This window comes from Symphodus melops, assembly GCF_947650265.1.
Source record: "Symphodus melops genome assembly, chromosome: 15".
Classification (NCBI taxonomy): Eukaryota; Metazoa; Chordata; class Actinopteri; order Labriformes; family Labridae; genus Symphodus; species Symphodus melops.
In genome coordinates, this window is record NC_136705.1 from 24,894,377 (window position 1) to 24,915,594 (window position 21,218).

A 21,218-nucleotide genomic window follows, 5' to 3' on the forward strand; every position below is an offset into this window, starting at 1 on the left:
GTGCACTCACCACGGTGCTCAAGCCGTGCTCCTTCATCAGCCTGAGGGAGTTCTGGTAGCAGGAGGTGAGGTCGTTGGTCTCGGTCGGGCCCACATGACCTCTGGCCACCGGGCCCACGGTGTGGATCACATCTGGGAGAAAAGAGACGACACACAAAGCTCCTGTCAGCTCGGGGAACTCCAGCAAGGACACATGACCGTGTAAGGACAAGTACAATGATGTTAAATGGGAGGAATGTCTTCCACCAGGCCGTCGGCCAATCAAACAAAAGTTTTCAGAATCTGCAAAATCGTCATCAGACAGGAGACACGATAAGGTTTTATTCACAGACAGACAAAGGAGACGGCAGGAACAACCGGCAGCCTGAAGTGAATGCATTTATTCAGTAAATGAAACGGCAGCTTAGATAGAAAATCAATTACAAGATTCTTTTATGCCCTCTACTCAAATATTCATATCTCTCCCTGTACTCTCTCTTCCCCTCCGCATAGTAATGTCTTCACCTGTCAGTCAGCGCTCTCCTCGTCTGGCCCGGCCAGACCGGGGAATGCAGCTTCTTAATTGAATCACAGGAGCGATGACAGGAAAATCAGAGAGTCAAAGCAGTGACTTGGCAGAAACATAATCTCCGGCATCCAGCCTGACGCCCCTCGGCCTCCTGCATGTCGGACGGGAGGGGTCAACGCCACCGAGCCCTCCAGAGAGGCGTCAACACAAACACTCGCCGCAGGGTTTGGAGCGGCGTCTTCTCAATAAGGCTGCGAATAACGGAGGTTCAAATCCGAGCTCGGCCCTTTGCTAGGTGTCGCTCTCTCCTCCCAACGATTCCTGTCTCTCTTTCACCTCATAAAGTCCCAAAGCAATAACAAGAACAAAAACATCTTTGTGCTTAATGATTCATCTTCGTCTTTATTAGGAGAAACATTGATCTCTTCTGTGCGTTGGGGAGCCGAATGTTTCAACGTGCAACATGGCAGTCAGCAGCACTGGCGGTTAAATCTCTATTCACGGCCCATTAAATATAGATCAACTATGACTCATACATTTGCAATTTAACGCATCGAGTCCCCTTTTCTGAGCGCTGAAATATTCACACCCTGTTGGAGTCGGAGCGGCGTGGTTGAGGTGAGGCCACAGCAGCCTGTGTGTTTTCTTACACCTCGCCGTTTACTTATTACATCAAACATTTAGCCTCACTTTCTTACTGCATAAATGTTCGCTGCATTAATACTCTGCTTGACGATGAATCATTTATGGATTTAGTTCTCAGCTGTGTGTGTCTGGTTGCGGCCGGGACGATAAAACGCACGCCGGGAGCCACTCTAATCAAGTGGCCTTCACCGCTGCTGCTGAAGGGCTGAGATCTTGTTGAAGAAACGAGGAGTGAGGGTGATTCCAGATACGCTGAAGCTGTCGGAGGTATTGTCTTCTTCCAGGGTTGCAGGCCAAACATTGCATAGCACAATGTGGTTATAATGGGACACGTGGTTAGTTGTTTCCTCTGCATAATTCATGCAGCTCCTTCCCTATAAGAACAGCCAGCCATGCCAATTAGAGTGTGGGCAAGCGCCAAAAAAAACCACACCACTGGTGAATTCATGAAAATGTAAACAGCTCTCATCTCAGCGGTATCGACGTCTCCGCTCGCATCCTCAACACTTCCACATCAAATAAATATTCATACAGCCGTGTGTGTGTGTGCGAGGTGAACGGCGTGTTTGTAACGAACGGGCGGAGGTTACAGCGAGGGCCGGTCTTTGCAGCAGAGAGATCAGAAACGCTCCAGCAGCTGCCTCGCTATCTCGGGGAACGTGACACCGTCGACCTCGCTGCCCTTTGGAAGAACTGAGGTCACTGGATTGGTCGAAGGGAAGAGGCACGGGCGTGTTTTCTTCCCACGACAAACCAGGTGTCACGGACCGTCAGGCTGCAGCACAGACATGAGAAATCATCATTGTTTAAAGAGCAAAAAAAGTGAAACTTTTTATAATTAGCTAAAAAATAGAGACATGTCAGCGCAGTGCATTAGCTATGGGTAATTTAGCTGTGAAGATAAGTCTCTGAAAGGTTAGCAGCATCTCTAAGCTTGTAAAAATACTGACACTACTTCTGTGTTTGAAAGCTCAGGAAATGGTTATTTATGGCCGCAGCGTTTTTTTCAATCCATAAATTACCCAAAGATGCTCTTTGCAATAAGAGTTTTAATAAAGCTCTGGCAGATCATCCATCCAACTCGGCGCTCTATCAACATTGTTCTTTTTTTTTTTTTCTCCTGGCATCCATTAGCTGACAGACACATTTCAGCGTATCAGTGTGTCTGCGTCGCTCGGAAACACGCACAGACACATGTATACCATTATCTCTGCACAAGAGGAACATAAATCTCTATCTGCACCAGGGTGAGGAGAGTATTAGTGGAGCTTCTCGCGCTCTATCGGGGGGGGGGGGGGTTTGATTGAGAGGATAAAAACAGATGCAGAAAAACATCCAGAGAAGTGTCGTGAAGGAAATCTTCACACTGAATCTACAAACGTCGCAGCACCGCCCTGCTAAAGCAATCACCTCTGGAAAATGAAAACATTCATTTCTAAATGTACCTGGAATAAAAACATGCAGAGGCGAGCATACCGACTAAGTCATTAAAGACCCACCGCACACACCCCAACCACACTAATAGTTAATGAGCAGCCATTCCCAGCCCTGCGTTCTCCCCCCTGCACTGTAATTGTTCATGGTGGTCTCTCGCTTGGGGCTACAAGGTCAGCATCACAATCGAACCAGCACACACTGATGATTGCCATTCAAGCGGAGCTTTCTGTTCCCTCAGGAGTCCATCGACTCTGCGGGGGAGAAACACACAACAACAACTACGAGAAACAAAGGGAAGGAAGATTGTTCCGGCAGGTTCTCGAAATGAGAAATAAAGGATTGTTAGTGGTTAAACTCCAGGTGGAAGGACCAAATGAAGAAATCATGTAGAGCAACCGGTGTTGACGGGAGCGTCGGATGTTTGCGACCAACTGAAAACCAAAGGGATGCCGTGAAATCTGCTAAATGGAGGTGAAGGTCTGCAGTGCGTGCATGAACACCTTCCTTATCTCGACTTCTTCAATGCATTAGTACACGCTCATCAAAAATAACACCAGTTCCACTGCCCGCTTCCATCGCTGCAACACCTGTTGACCTGATAACTGCTCTCATATCTGGCAAACCCAGGGGCGTCCAAAACGGCCTTCAAAGCCCCGCCTACCTTCTCTGGTCCAATCAGATCCAGAGCATTCAGGAGCAGAATCTAAAGTTAGAAGGAGGACATACTGGCTGCTGCATTGTTGTCAGAGAAGCTTCAACACTCCTTCATGATCACACAGGAAGAGAGCAGCTCTCTGATTGGTCCTTTAAAATCCTCCTCAAGCTAAAGTCCTCTCTATGTAAACATGTAGGAGTGTTAAGATGAGTGCTGGTGATAAAATCACAATATGTTTACAGAGAAGAGAAGGCAGCAGCAGAGAGTGTGACTTCACTTCCCCTTCAGCTTGGCGAGGAGGGAGCGTCACGTAATGTTTCCACAGCAGGGAGTCTGAAGATTCATGAAGCGACTAGAAAAGCAGAACTGTTAACTCGTCATGAGTAACAACACGCTTGTTTCTGTGTGTGCAGGCTCACAGAAAATGTTCACTTGAAACACACAGCATTCGAATTAAGGAGCTTCCAGAAACGTCCCGACTCCACCGAAACCAACCAGATAAAATCCAGGTAACACGGGTACGGAGGCCCAGAAGGACAACTTTGTAAATAAAACGGTCAGGAACGGTGAGAACATTTTTCGTTCGTCACAGACGTCGTTGCTGACTTGGCGAGCTCATGACGGCTGTAACAGTTTGACATGGTCGGAGATGTTTTTGAGAACTGAGCGTGCGTGGAGGGGAGAATCTCCCTCCTACCTGTGGACACGGCCTTAGTCTGCATTTTTATTTTTCAAGAAAAAGCTGCTGACTTTACCTTTAACTATCACGCCAGCAATAAAAGAGAGAAAAGCTTTGAAGCAAAATTTTCTTTTGTGCAAAATGTTCCAAAGAAACTCAAAGTTGTTCAAAAAGAACTTTGAAGAAGAGGAGTTTTCTTTCTCCTCCTCGTGTGGGTTGAAGAGGGGTTTAAAATCCTGCTGAAACCCGCTGTGCACACTGACACACATATTATATAAGCAGAAACAAAGAACACAATCAAAAATACAGGAATTCATTGGAAGACACTTGAAAGGATGAGACATCTTTCCTAAGCAGACGTGCTCAGACACGTTGCTCCGTGCAGCTGCATTATGTAGGAAGACATCAGGCTCGTCTTCCTCAGCGCGCCGATCAGAAGACGAAAAATATTGAATAACAAAAACCTACTGATTGAGACATTGCTCTGAGAGATGCTGTGTTAGTCTGGACCGGACATGAGATGAGCCCAGAGCTCAGCGGCTGTAGTAAAAGGGCGTGAACAACACGGACCACGGAGACACTTCAAAGGCGCCGCTGAAACATCTTCTGAAGCCTCCAGCCGTCATTTAAGAAGAGGGAGCGGCCTGATCAATCTTTCATCCTCTCTCCTCTTCACTGTCTGCCACGCAGCGTTACCACTCACCATTACAGCTACAACCTGGGACTGCTGAATGGTCCCATTTGTGGCAACAAGCGTTACAACGGTTAGCCGCAGAGAGAGAGAGAGAGAGAGAGAGAGAGAGAGAGAGAGAGAGAGAGAGAGAGAGAGAGAGAGAGAGACAGAGAGAGAGAGAGAGAGAGAGGGAGAGAGAGACAGAGAGATAGAGAGAGAGAGAGAGAGAGAGAGAGAGAGAGAGAGACAGAGAGAGAGAGAGAGAGAGAGAGCTGTGGATGTGAGCATCACTTAGAATCTGTGTTAATTCACAAGAGACGGCAGACTTCTGTTAGCATGTCGGCGCTGCTCATGTCACTACATTTCCCACTTCAGAATCAATCGGCACATAAAAACACACAGTCCACTCACGAGTTTAAGCACAGCAGGATTTAAATAAGTCATTTATTTAAGTCAGAACGTGGCCCCTCCTCCTGGACTCATCACCCCCCCCTGAAGATCTCACTCCATGCAGGACACAGTGTGTACGTTTCCTGCTTGTAGCTACACTGCAAGCTAACGCACGCTAACTGTATCCACTCCGAGCTCTCATTGGCTGGAGGAAACACACAAGCTCCGCCCACAAACGTCCCGAGTCAACCAGAACAAATCAGAAGCGTCAAATCCAGTCAGAGGACAGAGTCTCTGCAGACACAGTCACACATGTACGGAGGCCCAGAAGGGACAAAGCTTCACTTTAGGAGGAGACTGAGTTTTATTTTGAAGGGACAATGGAGTAGTTTCACTTTAGGAGGAGACTGAGTTTTATTTTGAAGGGACAATGGAGTAGTTTCACTTTAGAAGGAGACTGAGTTTTATTTTGAAGGGTCAATGGAGCAACTTCACTTTAGGAGAAAATGAGTTTTATTTTGAAGTAGGAAGCTGCTGAAATAAATAAATGTGCTTTGATGGACTCTGTCACAGCAGGCAGCTCGGTGACTCACACTCACTGACTGGCTCAGCACAATGGTGATGCTGCAGTGATTTAAATGTATTGTTACATATAGTTTACCTTATTAAATAAATTGTGATTTGCATAATAATATCAGTAAAAGCATCCTGCCGGAGCACGCTGCGTCTTTTATGCAAATGGTGCCAGAGGCGGCTGACTTTAGGAGGAGACGGCGTGATATCTTCAAAGAAGAAGACGGCGACGTTAATACGACTTTACAGCGTAATCCATCAGAGACGATCGATAAAGAAACACAGCACTTTCAGAAATCTCTCCACTCTGCTCGTTCATATCGGACTGCTGCTGCTTTGTTTGAGAGAGTGATGATCACTGACCACCGTATGTGTATTAAATTTGTATTTTAAAATGATTTGTAAAATAAAACGAACCTTGAACCTTGAGTGACAGAAGGGAAACACAGGATAGATGGAGCCCCCCCCCCCCCCCCTCCCCGTTGAGTCTACATAGAGAAGATCAGAAGTTCCCTAACAGCGTCCTGTTCTGTCAACAGTCAGCAGCACGTCATGACATGTCGCCATGAACATGTAGAGTTAAATAAACTGTAGAATTGTAACCTTACAAACCTTTCAAAATAAAGCGTCAGTGCTTTAACATTTCCACACATGCTGGTCGGACTTAATGACTACTTCCACACGTTAGCATGACGGACAATAAGTGCCAGTCATTGTGCAGCCTGTCTTTAGTCCGTCATCAAGCCGTCTCTCTTCAAAGCCTTCAACGGCCAAACAATAAGAAGAAGAAAACACATGAGAGAGACGGCGTCTCGGCTGAAAGGCTCCTCCACGTCTCTCATTCTTTCATCTCCACATGTAACTCACTGTCAGAGTGTCAGAGCGAGTCTGGCAGGTCAGGATCCACCTGCATGAACACAGACAACACTCACAGAACTATCCTGCAGGTTGGAGTCCTCTTTGGCTTCTGTGCCACCGTGATGAGCTGCGAGCCAGGGAGGATGACCTGACACAATCGAAAACATGCAACTCGAAAAAAAGCCCAAAGCTGCTCCGTCAGTGGGTTTGATTTGAAGAAGTAATTCAGTGTTTTCTGTGTGAACTTTCTGCTTGTCTCCTGTTTCAGACTGAACTGGTACACTGTGGTGTTTGGGGCGCCGGTGGCTGAGCGAACCAGACCCACCTCCGTACGGATGTTCGGTCTGATCGACATGCTTCTGTTTGTTTGAAGCAAACTCGTCAGGTTGGGTCCTCAGTGTGCGGAGTGTGTGTGTGTGTGTGCACAGAGCGAGTGTGTGTTTGGACGGGTTGTGAGAAGGTTCCCGCGGCTCCCCGATGACTCAGTGGAAACAGCTTCTTAAATTAATCAGGTGAGATTTTCTCACAGTGAACCCACTGAGCCTTTAGAAAGAAACTAAACTCATGTGAGCTGAACCAGACACAGACAGATGAAATGATTTGCACTGTATACAGCGACTGCCAGCCTCCGCCTCTCGAATCAGAAGTCCATAATACCCACCAGAGTGACCACATTTCCACTAATTAAGTGTATTTTGGCGTGATTGCCTGCATGGATCCTCTCGGCATGCACACAGATGTTCCCATGTTGGTCGCCGAGGATTACTAAATGAAGTGTGCACACCCACTCGGACATGGAACCGGGGTTGTCATGGTGACGGAGAGTGCAGAGTGATTCCCTGACGCCGGAGCCGGGGCCTGAAAAAGAGAGGGACGGACGGCGGAGCTGGAATCATCTGCCTCCTCGCACAGCAGATACAGTTGTTAGTGCATTAATATTCCCCTTCTTTAAAAATGGATTAAGGGCGTCTTAGTTATTATTCATGCACTCGGCTTTCAAAGAGCTCTTCCATTGTGAGTGTCATTGAGATCCTGTCACACTTTAAAGGGGCTAAGGGGTAAAAGAGCAAAGAGGCGAGCCGCTGCAGAGGATGATGACAGAGCGTCATGCACGCCTGCAATATCACACCAGGGGTTTTTGCTGATTTAAACACTTTTTTTTTTTTTTTTTTTCAAACAGGGGCGCAAAACAGAACACAAAGCTGGCTAAAATTTCAGCTCTTTATTTTCTGAAAGCTTTGCTCCAAAATGATTTGACTTCAGATGGAGATTCCTGAGGCTCCTCCAGCGACCCTTTGACCGCCTCCGAGAGGCATGACATTTTCACCGAGCACTGATCAGCACTTCCTCTTCTCTTGTCAGCTATTGAATCTGCCAGTAAGTTACAATCAAATGTTTCAATCTCCCATGCACACACACACACACACACACACACACATATATATATATACCCACACAGGCGAGCACAGTACAACACACGTCTGCGCTGCCTTCAAATGTCAAGAAGCTCTCGGAGAGAAAGAAAAGACCACTTAATTGGAAAGCCTTCTCTCTGCCTGCTCGCACACATTTTAACTACTTTACTGTACTGAACAGGAGGTCAGGTGTGTGTGTGTGTGTTTGTGTGTGTGTGTGTGTGTGTGTGTGTGAGCTCCACACTGAAGGACATGAACATTGGAGTGTGCTGATTGTTTTGCTGTACACATGCTGTAGGACTGGTCCCGCTGGTGTCTGCAGGGACGTCGAGGCCCGGAGTAAAGACGGAGGGAGAAAGTCAGCGAGCGGCGAGGCCAGCTGTTTCCTCCGCTCTGGGCTCTCTTTAACATTCCTCTCAGCTCGACTGAGCTTCCAGGTGACACTGCTCTCCACAGCACTCACTGCTCTTCTCCTCCCCAGGTTTTAAACGCTTCTCGTGAGTGTTTGGAATAAAATGTGAATATGAGAGCAGTTTCGCCACGTGGCGAGACGAGAGGCGAACACGACGAGTCACGGACCTACGGTCTGAAAACAACGCCGAGGCGATGCACACGAGTGCATGTTGTTCTACTGTTTGACTCGACGTGGTCGGAAACACAAACCCTGGATGCACATCATTTAGAGTTCATGCCTGGCGCTTTGCATTGTGGGAAAGAATACGCAAAGGAGACTGGTCTGATGCGGACTGTTTTTGGTTTCCTCTCGTTTGTTCCCACGCTGCGAGTTACAGACAGATTGAAAGACAACGATCAGCATGATGGAGCAGTGTGCAAACACTCGTCGAGCCACAGGTCTCTCTGCTCATGCGTGTGTGCAGGCATGACATGGCTGCGTGTTGATGTGGCTCGCACAGCCAGCATGCTCTGACACTGTTGTGTGTAAGCACGAGCAGCCCTGCTGGGAAACATCAACCACATTCACGCAGAGAGGAAAACACTGTTAGATTCACTGGTATGACACAGACCCCCCCCACCCCCCCCAGGTGGCACGTCAGAGAGCGGAGGATGATGGTGCAGGCAGGTCTCTGACTTTGAATTCAACGTCACTTGTTTTCTATACAATCCCACACACAGGAGGGATCTTCAGTGCGAGGCGGATTTCTTGCTCTCTTGCTGGTTTCTCTGCAGCGACGTGGCGTGATGTGAAAGTGCTTTCAAGCAACGTGCTCCTGAGGCCCCATCTGTTTAGTTAATGTGCAAACTCTGCCGCACGCAGCTCCAGTGAAGACTTTCATCTCCACCTCTGCACACGTGCGTGTGACGGAGTCACCTGAACTCAGACTGCAGCTCATCACTTCTCTGATTAGGGCCCCAAACAGCCGGGGCCGGGCATCATCATTCTGCAGGGGTTTGTGGAGGGAGGCAGGTCCTTGAGCTGCTGTGCAGAGCTTCATGAATCTTTCAAACGTCAGAGCTGTTTACACACACACACACACACACACACACGCAAACATTAATGGAGGCACAGCTGCAGGGAGAGCGAAAGTGATGTGGCCTTCACAGATGCTATTACCCGTCATTTCAATTAAGACATATGTGCTCGACGTGGATTTGATGGCGAAAGACACGGCAGGAGGAGAAATTAAGCACGCTCTCACTCCAGCAACATGTGCCACACACTCTCTCCGAATTATGCTAATGACATGAATAACCAAGACACATTTAAAGCTGTGTTTGTTCGGGTAAGTGAGGGTTAGAAAAAGAAATAAATCGTGTTTATTGTGGAGCACTTCTGTATTTCACCCACAAAAGAAGCCACGATGTGAGGGGATATTTAGGCTGGGAGTTTTTCTTCGACTTAATTATCTCGCTAAAGCATGAAGTCACCGTTACTGTTCTATTCAGACACTTACATTAAATGTGTAAACACTGGATGTGCTTCTGATTCATACACTTAGCAAGTTCACCAAGTTAGCTTTTAACTACTGAGGGCCTGATTCACAGAAAGATGGAGTCATCTGAACACGAACAAACAGTCCGCACTCACCGAACCCTGCAGAGCAAATACCCTTTATTTTGCTTTAATTCTAACGACTGTGATGTAAAAGCCTCGCAGGGAGAGGCTTTGCAAATTAGTCACAGCTGGAAACCTGTGTGCGCGGCATCTTCTTTGCATGTTACATCTGAATCCATGTTTATTTCATGTGTGCCTTAAATAGCCTCCTTTCTGCCCAATTTCCAACTTCTACTTCCTAACCTAAGATCTTTCAGACTGAGCTCCTGACGCCCAGAATCAGGGGATCAAATCAGTCCAGGGCGACCACAGGCTCCACCCACTTTGTCCACAGGTATGGAGGAGGTCAGGGTCGTCACACAGGAAGGGTAGAGGAAGGGCCTAGCTTATTTTGCTCGCATGCAATAACTAATAAAGGACAAAGCATGAGTAACGTCCCCCTGTGTGTTCCTGCAGGGGGCGCTGGAGTCCCTCGTGTGTCCCTGCAGGGGGCGCTGGAGTCCCCCGTGTGTCCCTGCAGGGGGCGCTGGAGTCCCCCGTGTGTCCCTGCAGGGGGCGCTGGAGTCCCCCGTGTGTTCCTGCAGGGGGCGCTGGAGTCCCCCGTGTGTCCCTGCAGGGGGCGCTGGAGTCCCATGGATGGCGGTCTCCGTGCTGGAAATGCTGTCTCAGGCTAACTTTGAGTCAAGCTAACGACAGGCTGAGAGCTGAGGCGGGTTTTAAGCCTCCTGACAAACCGTGACACGGCGCCCACCTGTCAATCATGTTCAACATGTGGACAGAACAGCGCTCCGTCAGGATGAGCATGCACGCAGGAACACAACAGGAAGAGAAACAAGTCGAGAGCAGGAGCAGGTCGTGGGTGTCCCTGCTCTTGAATTCCATTAGCCCACCACGCTGAGTGAACTGGGCCGGAGAGCGAGCAGCGGGATGGACAGTTGATGCTCCATTATTGTTGCTATTAATGGCAGAAATCCAGCGTCAATCGATTTCCCCCCGAAGCATTTTTAAAATGAAAACCGAAAACATGTCAGGTTTGTGCGTCCAAACATGAGTCACTCGTTTTGAAGACGGGGCTTCAGATCACAATGCTGCCTTTATGTGCTTTTAACTTCGATGGCCCCGTTTCTTTCATTAGCTTCAGACACAGGACTTCAAAAAGAGAGAATCTTTAGCCTGAAGCACGTCAATATATTTTAGTAATCTGAAAATAACTCGCCCCCCCCCCCCCCCCCCCCCTCCTTTAAATGAACGATGAACTCGACAATCTTGGCAAGTGTGCACATTGAGTGTGGCCCCCACAGCACCAAGAAGGAGGACGCGTTTTTTTTCTTCCCTCTCTTATTTTTGGAGTTCAAAGTAATATGATAATGCCACCAGGCTTTTGCAAATCTTGTTAGTACATATAAAAAATTGTCAGACAGTTGCTAAGATGCTGACATTCACAAGGCTGCAATAATAAAAAACTGCAGGGGGGCTGCATCATCTCATGCTGAATGAGCTGCTGCGCCCGGGGGCCGGACTCGGGCCTGTCTGCTCAATGCAAAATGATTATTTAATACGCCCGTTTTCCGGAAAGCGCTTGTGTGTCTTATCTGTATAAATAACTTTGTATTTTATACTTTATATCCGCGTGAGAAAAAAAGAGACGAAACGATTCTGTTGGCCGTCTTTAGTGGACAGCCACTGTGCAAACTTTGTCCCTGGCATCAAATTCAATATTTCTCTCGTTCTGTGAACAAATCACAGTCGGTCATCTGGTCCATGGCTGCTACATCTGCTCACAGGAAAGATGAGACAAAGACGCCTGAATGACGTCATCATGTCTTCGCCATGTTTTCTGAGAAACTTTAAAAGTGATCCTTCCCATCACGGGGAAGTGTGCACGCTGTGACCTTCAACAGCCACTTTCTCAAAATGAGACGCGTCAGCCTTTTTTCCCCCCGAACTTTGTCTGGCAGGAGTGGCTGACTCCGAGGTTCCATCTCAGTCCACAGCTCCACTAATCAGACAGCCCACTTATCAACTCCTTTCACATCCACGCTGCCACTCATTACTCATGTATTCATAGCCTGAGCACTTTAATTACAGGACTAATCACAACAAACTATCTCCTCCAGCTGCCCGGGTAATGTGAGCCTGAGGGATTCAATGCAGCTAATCAGTTCAACGTTCGTCGTATTCTTCACCATTAGCTTTGCTGCTACGTAGTATTTTTAGTGTTAACGAATTTTCAACAACAATTGCATAATATCTGAGGGGAGAGCTTGGCGATGTGACCCCGAGGCATGCCGACGTGTCATTATCAAAAGATGCCAGAGACCAGATGAGTCCTGAACGAGTCCAGACTCCATGTTTCCCTTCAATCTGTCTGGTCAGCTCACTGAACACTTTGGCTATGCTAACATGCTAACGGTATGTTTGCTCATTTAGAGGTGTGAGGTGAAACGCTTCAATTCTGCTGCTGTCTCTTTAAGACTGGACTGTCTGGACGTCCGACATGAGGCGGGCATGTTCTGTTGAGAAGTCGGTATGTTTCTCTAAATTGGCACTTTGATTGAAAGCGATCTATAAAGAAATGCATTCTTTCATCTCAGCACAACAGAAGAATTCAGACAAATCCTGTTGCTGTGCCTCACGATGGTATTTCAGCGTCTGACCTCCCTGAAGCATGGCCGTGCTTTTCTCTCACAGAGACTGCAGTCAGAGGAAGTGCTGCATGGCCCCATTACTGCTCCGTCTGTAGGGGCCACCGGAGCAGGCTCTTATCTCTGCCCGTTTCAGGTACCTCCTTTAAAAACAGCCCTGACAAGGACCCATCCAGCCAGCCGAGTCTCCCAGGACCTGAGATACTCTCTGCACTCCCACACGTGGAAAAACAAGACAGATTATCTACAACAGCGTCAAAACGTAGCCATCAGTGAGAGGCGGCACTGACAACTTCTGCGAAAGAGCCCCGCGGAAATAAATAGAGGTCAGACTCCTCTGTTCTTACCCCTCCCTCCAAACACCCACAGAGACAGGGCCCCATGTGGATGACGAAGAACCGCGACCTGACTCCTCCAGGGAGGGAGACTTGACAAAAAGAAAGCACCTCGCTAGCAGCGGTGCACCTGCCACATGCTACCACAGAGGACAGAGAACACACATGCACCGAGAGCCGCTGAGCACCGGCTCGGTGCGACTCGACCGAGAGCTATAACATGCATGCTCCTGTGGGAATACATTACTCAGAGTATAAAACATGGCTACACGCTGCTGCACGGATCAAACATGGAGGATATACACTTGAATTACCACACAGTGAGAAGTGTACGCGTGCACCGGCTGCTGATGCCCTGGATTGAAGGCATAGTAAAATCTCATTGGGTGCCGTGCTTGGAAGCTCGCCCAGATCTGTCTCCCTCTCATTTCTCCGTCCTCGCTCCCACCGTTGACTTGTGGGGCTGTAAAACGATGAAAGTGCAGAAGTGAAAATACTGCAGTTCCTCCAGTGTCCACTTGAGGCTCGTTGGCTGAGGAGGTCCAACATTAACAACGACAGCAGAAACTAGCACGCTTACAGCCTGAATGAAAAATGCTCCATTTTTATCAACCTCACTTGTTTTGATTTCATGAAGGATAAGAGTTTTGCATAATTATAGGCGTGGCTGATATGACCTCACACGAGCGTGTTGATGTTGTCTTTTCCAACATGGTGACCACTTCAGAAACCATTAGCTGACGTCACTCAGTTCTCCAGAACTCATCGCCCATGTGTGTGTTTCTCCTCCCTTCTTTATCTCTCTGTGTATCCGTCTCTCAGCGGTGTCGTTTGACCTGCTGAATTAGCAAAGGGCAGTGTTTAAAAAACAAAGTTCATGTGCAGCATCGCTCCACTCCCCGCCCGCCTCACTGCAATTTGTTGCTGTGTGAATGTATTACAGATGCAGCCATTTCAGCAGCGAGGGCTGTGGCACGCTGTGCATATGCTCACTTTGTTACCCCCGACAGAAATGTCTCACCAGGGAGAAGCCTTTAGTAGAGCACATATAAACTCTTCTTGCCTTTTAGTGGCATGGGAAATGCTGAAATACATACATTAAGGGGGTCTGTGTCTGAGCGCCGCACTAAGCTCAGGAGTTTGACCTTGCCTCGGCTTTGCGCAGGCTTTTCAAAAACGCTGAAGAGACTGTTTTAAACAATGGATAATTAATGTTCTTTTTCCCACTCCTAGGAGGGGTTCAGATATCTGCTCCTGTCATCACACGCGGCGCATTAAAAAACCAACAGGAAAAAGTACTTTTACATAACACAAAAGGGGATTTTAGGTGAGGAGCTTGAATGTGAAATGAAAACCTTTTCAGCAGACTGGTTTCATCTGTAGCTGAGAGAAGCAACTTTGTGGACTTTGGAGCCGTCAGATAATAAAAGCAAACAGGAGATAAGAGGGTGCCGCTCCGCCTCTCAGCAGGCCCGCATTAATGCCACTAATGGCTCGCTGCACTTTAGGGCGAGCGTTTGATGACACGGGCTGATGTTTCCAGAGGTTCAACAAACACGGGGGCCCCGTTTAGCGAGTAGCGTGATGGACGGGAGGCTGTCCCCGCTCCCTCCCCCCCTGCACCCATAATTCATAGCAGTCGGGCCTTTTGCACAACCGTCTCTTGTTCTTCAGGAGTATTTTGGCAATCAGAGCCACATGCTGCACCACCATTTATCTTACTTTCACAAAAATGCAGGCCTAATGAGATAATTTGGGGTACTATAGCGGAGTGACAGGGCAGAAGAGCTTCAATGTGTGGTCTCTGCACGAGCGGCGGCGTGCAGGTCAGGAGTACGAGAACTCGTTAGATGTGCAGAATAAATGGCACAGGCAGACTCTTTTAGCTGACGCACACACGAGAGAGAAATTACCTGGGGACCTTAGCGCTGGATGGAAGACACATTCGGACTGCGGGGAAATGTTTCTTAGCTCCACGTCGCACAAGGTGAACTCAGCGGCGAGCCATTCGTTTTAACCCCGGCTAAGAGAAACCATTTTGCCTGCAGCTCACGAGCAGGTTTCCCCTTTTCTGCCAGATCTAGCAGATGCCTTCTTTTACCACGGCGACCTTTAAAATATGCCCCGCCATCTGATTTCAATTTAAATTCTGACGTTTGGAACCACAAATACAGATGGAAGCAGAGAGGAATGAAAATGGAGAGTGAGAAAGAAGTGAGATGCAAAAAAACACGCTCAATCTTTCAGGTTAGAGCCCGCACTGCAGGCTCGGCTTTCCTCCACACGCTTAAAAAACCATTTATATTCATGTTATCAAAAACTTTCCTTTCCAAGCAGAAGTTTAAAAAACCTTTATTTTGTGTCTGCTATCAAAAGACGAGTCGAACAAACACGTCGAGGTACGTCTGGCCAGTCAGACGGTGTGCAACTGAGAGCTTGTAAAAGCCGAGAGGAATCTCTTTTAGCACAGAGACGGAAAACAACAAGCTCTTAAATCCACCCAAAAGCATCCAAAACACACACACGCACACACACACACGCACACGCACACACACACGTTTCAAAGCAAACCTGCTCAGGATATGAAATGAAATGATGAAGAGCAGGTGAAAAACATTGCACACATCAGTGCTGCCGCTCAGACGGAGCTGAAAATAGTTCTCCACACCTGAGCGGAGAGGCAGAGAGAAAATAAAAGGATGGACGGAATTTGGAGGCTGCTGTCGGCCTGCCCGTACACTTCAGGATAAATGAGAGAAGCTGGAGTTTTACACTCCAAAGCCCCACAGCTGACAATTACATAACTCGCTAAGCTAAAGTAAAGATGATGCAAAGGGAAATATACATAGACTTCATTAGACTGTAAGAGTGAGTCGCAGCCTAAATCGTCGGTGTGATATCTGAAGCATGTCCTGAAGCTCAGGCTGTTCAAGCATCTGTCTACCTGCCAGCGAAGGATTCACTTTCTTTTTTAAAGTCGTCCTTATGTTTTACTCACTTTCTGTACTTCATAATAATCACTCTGTTATTGCTCTGAGTGTGTGAGAGCGGCAATAACACACACACACACACACACACACGTCATGTCCTCATGCTTCACAGAGGCAGACAAACTCAGAGAGATGAATCAGGAAATAACGAGGTTTCAAAAGAGAGAATGATAACAGTAAGCGTTTAGGCAAATGAAGAGGATATGAAAGAAAAGATAAACTGCAGTTAAACTCAAGTGAAATCAGGACACACAGAAGAAGAAGAGAAGGACTGAGTCAGCCGGCCTTATCGACGTTTAACAATCGTATCAGAGAGCTTCAATCGTCGGATGCTAGCTTCACCATATACATGAAAACAAAGATGTAAAGAAGTCAAAGAAACAGAAAATGAGTCCAAATGAAGCCTGATTCAGAAAACACACAAAGGGTTAAGTGCGCCCCCGTCTGCAGCACAGAGCAAAGAGCGCCTCTGTGAGATGGATGGATACAAAGTTAAACCTGCACAATAAAAGTCAGAAGAAGCTTTACAGAACCCCGAAGGGAAGAAGACTTTAAAAACACAGACGAGAGCGTGGACTGACAGCTGCACAGCAGAGCTTTAACTTACAGGTACGGAGGTAGTCTGTGCACACTTTAAGGAGCCACTTTTCCAGAACATGAAAGTGCCCAAATGTCTCTTTAAGACAGCTGTGCAGCCGAAGGTTAAAATCACTCTTTCACCCTGCTGGGGGACAATCACACGAGCAGGGGGGCCAAAAGAGTTCTCCAGTCCGGATGGTGACAGGTCAGGTCTGCCCCGGGCAGGTTCTGTTCAGAGGGTTGTGGGTGGAGTCCGGGATGAGGAGCAACATGTGCCCCCCTTATGATGCTCACTGAGAAACACAGTCTAACTCAAAGAAGAGTTTTAGGAAGTAGGCTTTGTTATGAATGATGACTGTGTTTTAGTATCTGTGAAGACTTAAAGTGTCCCCTCCCCCGTCTGGCTCATCGTCTTCATGTGGTTGCCCCTGCAGCAGAGGGGATGCTAATGCTAACGACGGCTGCAGACAAGTTCATGGGCGAGTTTGTGATTGAGAGGGACCGGCCAGTGTTGGAGCTGTTAGCATGCGCAGGCCTTTCTTCCCTGAGTTCACTCAGCTTACATCAACACAGGCTTGAGCGTGCATCCTGCATCGTGTTTTATAATTAGCTCGCTCAGACCGTAATGTGTTGCAATCGTCGGGTCAACAGACGTTCATACACAGATGATCTTCTCTGCTTTCGTAAATATAGCAGAACTCCAGAGACCCCTCCGAAGAAGCATGCAGATGGTCTTAAAAAAATATTCCACATGACTCATCTGAATACAGTGGAAGGTTCGCCTGAGGCGCTTTGATGACTGGCACTTTGATCGCATTTTAAAAAAAACACATGTGCCGCACGAAAAACGAAGAGAAACCTGCAGGCGGATCTCTTTGTTCGGTGTTGAGTCATCTCCAGAGGAAGAAGTTGTTTCCTGTTTCCTCAACTGCTTTTCCTCACGGTACAGTATAAACTGCATGATCTCACACTGATGAGCACGTAGCCATAGAAACAATCTGCCAACATACGGCCTCGAATGGCATCCGTAACTCACGTGGATCGGCGCACAATACGGCGTAATCATGAATTCAGAGTCATATGTAGCTGCAGAGATGCTAATGGACACATGCAGTCATGTTTATTGTGCATTAATACTGCATGAACGGTGCTGAACGTTCAACACATGCAGGTCGACAAACATAAATAATATGTCTTTAATGTAGCCGGGCTGATAAAGTATACAATATGTAGCTGTAATCTGATTGGTTGTTTACAAAGTGCTGTTCCTCTGAGACTCGTGATCAAAGACTTCTTCTTCTGCTGCTTCCCTGGTAATGACATCATGTGTAAACAGTGAGTGCTGCAGAGTGTGTGTGTGTGTGTGTGTGTGTGTGTGTGTGTGTGTGTGATACTGGAGGCAGGGGCCTTCTCCCATGTTGAGTCTTGGATGAAAATTTTGTGCGAATACAGCAGAAAGCCTGTGACAGCGTGCTTAATTATTTTTGGCGGTTGCAGGCCCTGCCACTGGCTGGTTCTGCCCAGCCGTGCCTGCCTCTCAAGGGGGACAGAGACAAGCCGCCATCTGGGGGGGTGTGTGGGGGGGGGGGTGGTGTCTACCCCAGCCTTGTTAGCATAAACCTAACTACGGTTTCATGAAATTACCTCCGAGACGTCTTCAAAGTACACACAGATCCGTTGCTATGGTAAATATGTTGCCCTTACTGCGGCTCTCATAAATAAACAGATAACATACCATTCTCACCTTGCAGTGTCTGCAGTGGAGAAGGAAATGGAAAGGTAGCCTCAGTGGACGTGAAAATGAAATATGGGAGTGTAGAACGGGGGTAAATGCGCTTGCTGGTGTTTTCTTAAAGCAGCAGCTAAGGTGGGGTGTGACATTGCTGAGCTCGGCTGCTGGAAGGGCACAATGTCTCCCCGATGACTCCAGGAGGAAGTTTCTCTCTCCCTCGCACACGCTCGGAAAACGAGCGGTGGGAAACGATTTATTTTCTGGAACTTTCTACACCTCTCAAAATGTATCCCAAGGAAAAAAAGAAAAAAGTTTGTTATTTGTACGTCGGCATTCTCTGGAAGTTGCAGCCACAAATGAGAAAAGGGGGAAAACAAAGGCTATTGCTTTAGGTTTCTTTGCTGTATAGTGGATCGACCCCCCCCCCCCCCCCACCCCCCCATGACCCCCCACTGTGCAGAGAGAAGAAGCAGGTTGCCTGATGATGGCAGGTGCCCACCACTGACCTGGGAAATAAATCCTTTAACAGGTGGCCAGCGTGCAGGGGAAGGGCTAAATCAGCAGCACACCTTCCTGCTGCCGGGGGAGCTGGCTGTTTTATGGGCCTTAATTACGCAGCCCCTCCAAAACCTTCACCCCCATCTCCTCTTCCCCAGAAACCACTGCCCTTGAGCCACCCTCTGGCTCCCAGGAGCTCCGAACACACAAACACAAAAGTAATCAGTCGAGGCTTCACGCATGTGTGTTGTTCATTTCCACTCACACAGGATGTGCAGGAGTGACTCCTGTTTCTCCTGAGTGCCAAACAGGATCTCAACCATCGAGAACAGAGGCGGCTCGATCCTGAAGAAACATTCGTACCTCAAACGTGAAGCTAACACTTCACACAGCCTTCACATGCTGCTGCGTTCGATCTACCTGAACCCGACACTCCGACTAAAGTCTTCGTCTTGTTGATCAGACGGACAGCGGCGTGGTGGGGGTCGTTTGGAAGAGCCGCCGTGTCGAGTCCAGGCCGCTTCTGTTATCACACATTTAACTGACTGAAGAAAAGGTCAAAGGGCACAGCACACAGCCGGACAGGTTCAGGATGCTCTGGGCGTTTCCCTCGTCTGACTTCCTGTCCGGGTTTTTCTCTTCCAACCAGCAGCCAGCATCAAATCAACGTGCAGACTCTTAATCACATCACTGACCAGTGTTTGGCACGTACATTCGTCTGTTATCTTATTAAATTCCCCTGACACAAGGACGGATGTTTTATAGCTTTCTATTTTCTATTCCACTTTTTTGGCACTACAAACGTATCCTTGAATCTTTGAACCTCCACATGACTGATTCTGACTCCTTTCTTAATTAAACTTATAAATAATCAACTCCAGAGGAAAACGAAACCAAAGAAAACATCCACACCAGCAGACAGGTCGAGGATTCTGACTTCTCCTGTTTGCTTCTCTTCATTGATCCACCTCCTGAATGCTACCAGTATTCGGCCCTTGACTCCACGGCGAGATCATCCATGTGTAGTTTTGTCAGTCTCCGTAGCTAAGCAACTGAGCGTTACAGTGAGAGAGACCAGCGCTTGCGGCGGTTGCTAGGGAACTGCTGGAGAGTGTTACCACTTGTGAGCGGCGCTCCGATAGATCAGCCTCTAATGGTTCAGGTCTGATGGAGCTTCGCCTAGGAGGAGATGAGGGATCGGCGAGCAGGCTGCACGCTCCATCTCACCAGCCATACCATATGTCACAGCCGACAAGTCTGTGCGAGTCCCACGCATCAGCACACATAACAACCAGATGAAAACGATGGCAGCTTTTCCCTCAATAGGAAACCATTTGCATAGAAGTGGAGACTGAATAATTGAGAGGTGCGGCAGAGAGCAGGGGGGCTGAATTGGGATGAAGGGATGTATGCCTGCCAGCCAAATCCATTAGCCAGGCCTTGCTTGGCGGAGGCAGGCAGCTGATGGGAAGGCTCTGTTATCGGACACTAAAGGACACGAGGGCTGGCCACCATCACGCCTGCCCTCTCTACTCTTTGCCGCAGGGAGAGAGAGAGAGAGAGAGGGAGAGGACGGGAGGAAAATGACAGAGACAAAAAGAGAAAGTGAGCGAGGGACCAGAGAGGTTCAATAACAGAGAGACTGAGGAGGTGTTGCCCTGTTACAGCTTTATAATTGGCCGGCAAGGGCGGTCAAACGAGAGGCTACTTATCACACATTGCAGTTCTACAAGAATACTTCTCTGCAGCCGCAGCCCGTTTAAAAGAGGCATTAGGACAAATGAAGCAGCGGATAAGAAGATGTCTCTCTGTGAAAGGCTTGATGGAAAAAAATCCGTTTTAGACTGTACATGGAGCATGCAATCGAGCAGCTCTGTGAGGTTCTGCAGGGAGCCTGACTGCCCAGGAGAATATCTGTCATGAAGCAGCCCAGAGAAGCGTTCATAGAGGACGATCTCTGCAAGACTCCATCTGCTATAGCACATCTGAGGGTGTCACACAGGGCTGCTGCACACATTTTAAAATAACATTTCAGTCCTTATAAGAGCCCAAACCAAGAACAACTGCTCCTCCTGCTACGTGAGAATCAGCAGCTTTCATGTGCAATGTCCCAAAAAACGGTTTCTTCACTGCACGTCTTGCAAGCTGCCTCGTTAGCGTTGTTAGCCGCTCCCTGTACGTTTTTGAATTTTAGACAAATTAAAAAAAAATAATAAAAAAAGGGTGAAGTTAGTTCTGCACAGGCTCAACAAATGTAGTCTGATGAAATCATTCCTTAAACAGGGAAGTGTCCACATGTCCAAATTTACATGCAGTATGAAGCAACAAGCTAACTAAAGAGCGCTAACATTAGCCCAGCTAACACAACCATGCAGACCACAGACAGCTCCAGCAGAGGACCGTGTGGTCCTTCGCCTACACTGACCTCCTTAAAGGTCAACATCTAAAGCGAGCGCATTTATTAGTCATCAAAAACAAAGAAATGACCCGATATTAGATGAATAGGATTTCTGTTTTTGCTATCAAACAGGGAACTACATCATCTGATTTTAATAGTCATACCAACGTTTAAAAATCCAGGACCATGACCAA

At 47.8% G+C, this 21,218-nt stretch overlaps 1 protein-coding gene across 1 annotated transcript in view; it reads right to left on the reverse strand.

Annotated features, from left to right (window-relative positions):
- The window catches only part of LOC306835992 (uncharacterized protein), a 242,486-nt gene that overhangs the window by 130,114 nt on the left and 91,154 nt on the right, over positions 1 to 21,218 (reverse strand). Inside the window, exon 2 of the mRNA XM_079362844.1 lies at positions 11 to 132. Coding sequence (XP_079218970.1) covers positions 11 to 37 — 27 coding nt within the window. The 5' untranslated portion in view covers positions 38 to 132. The remainder of the gene's footprint in view (positions 1 to 10; positions 133 to 21,218) is intronic.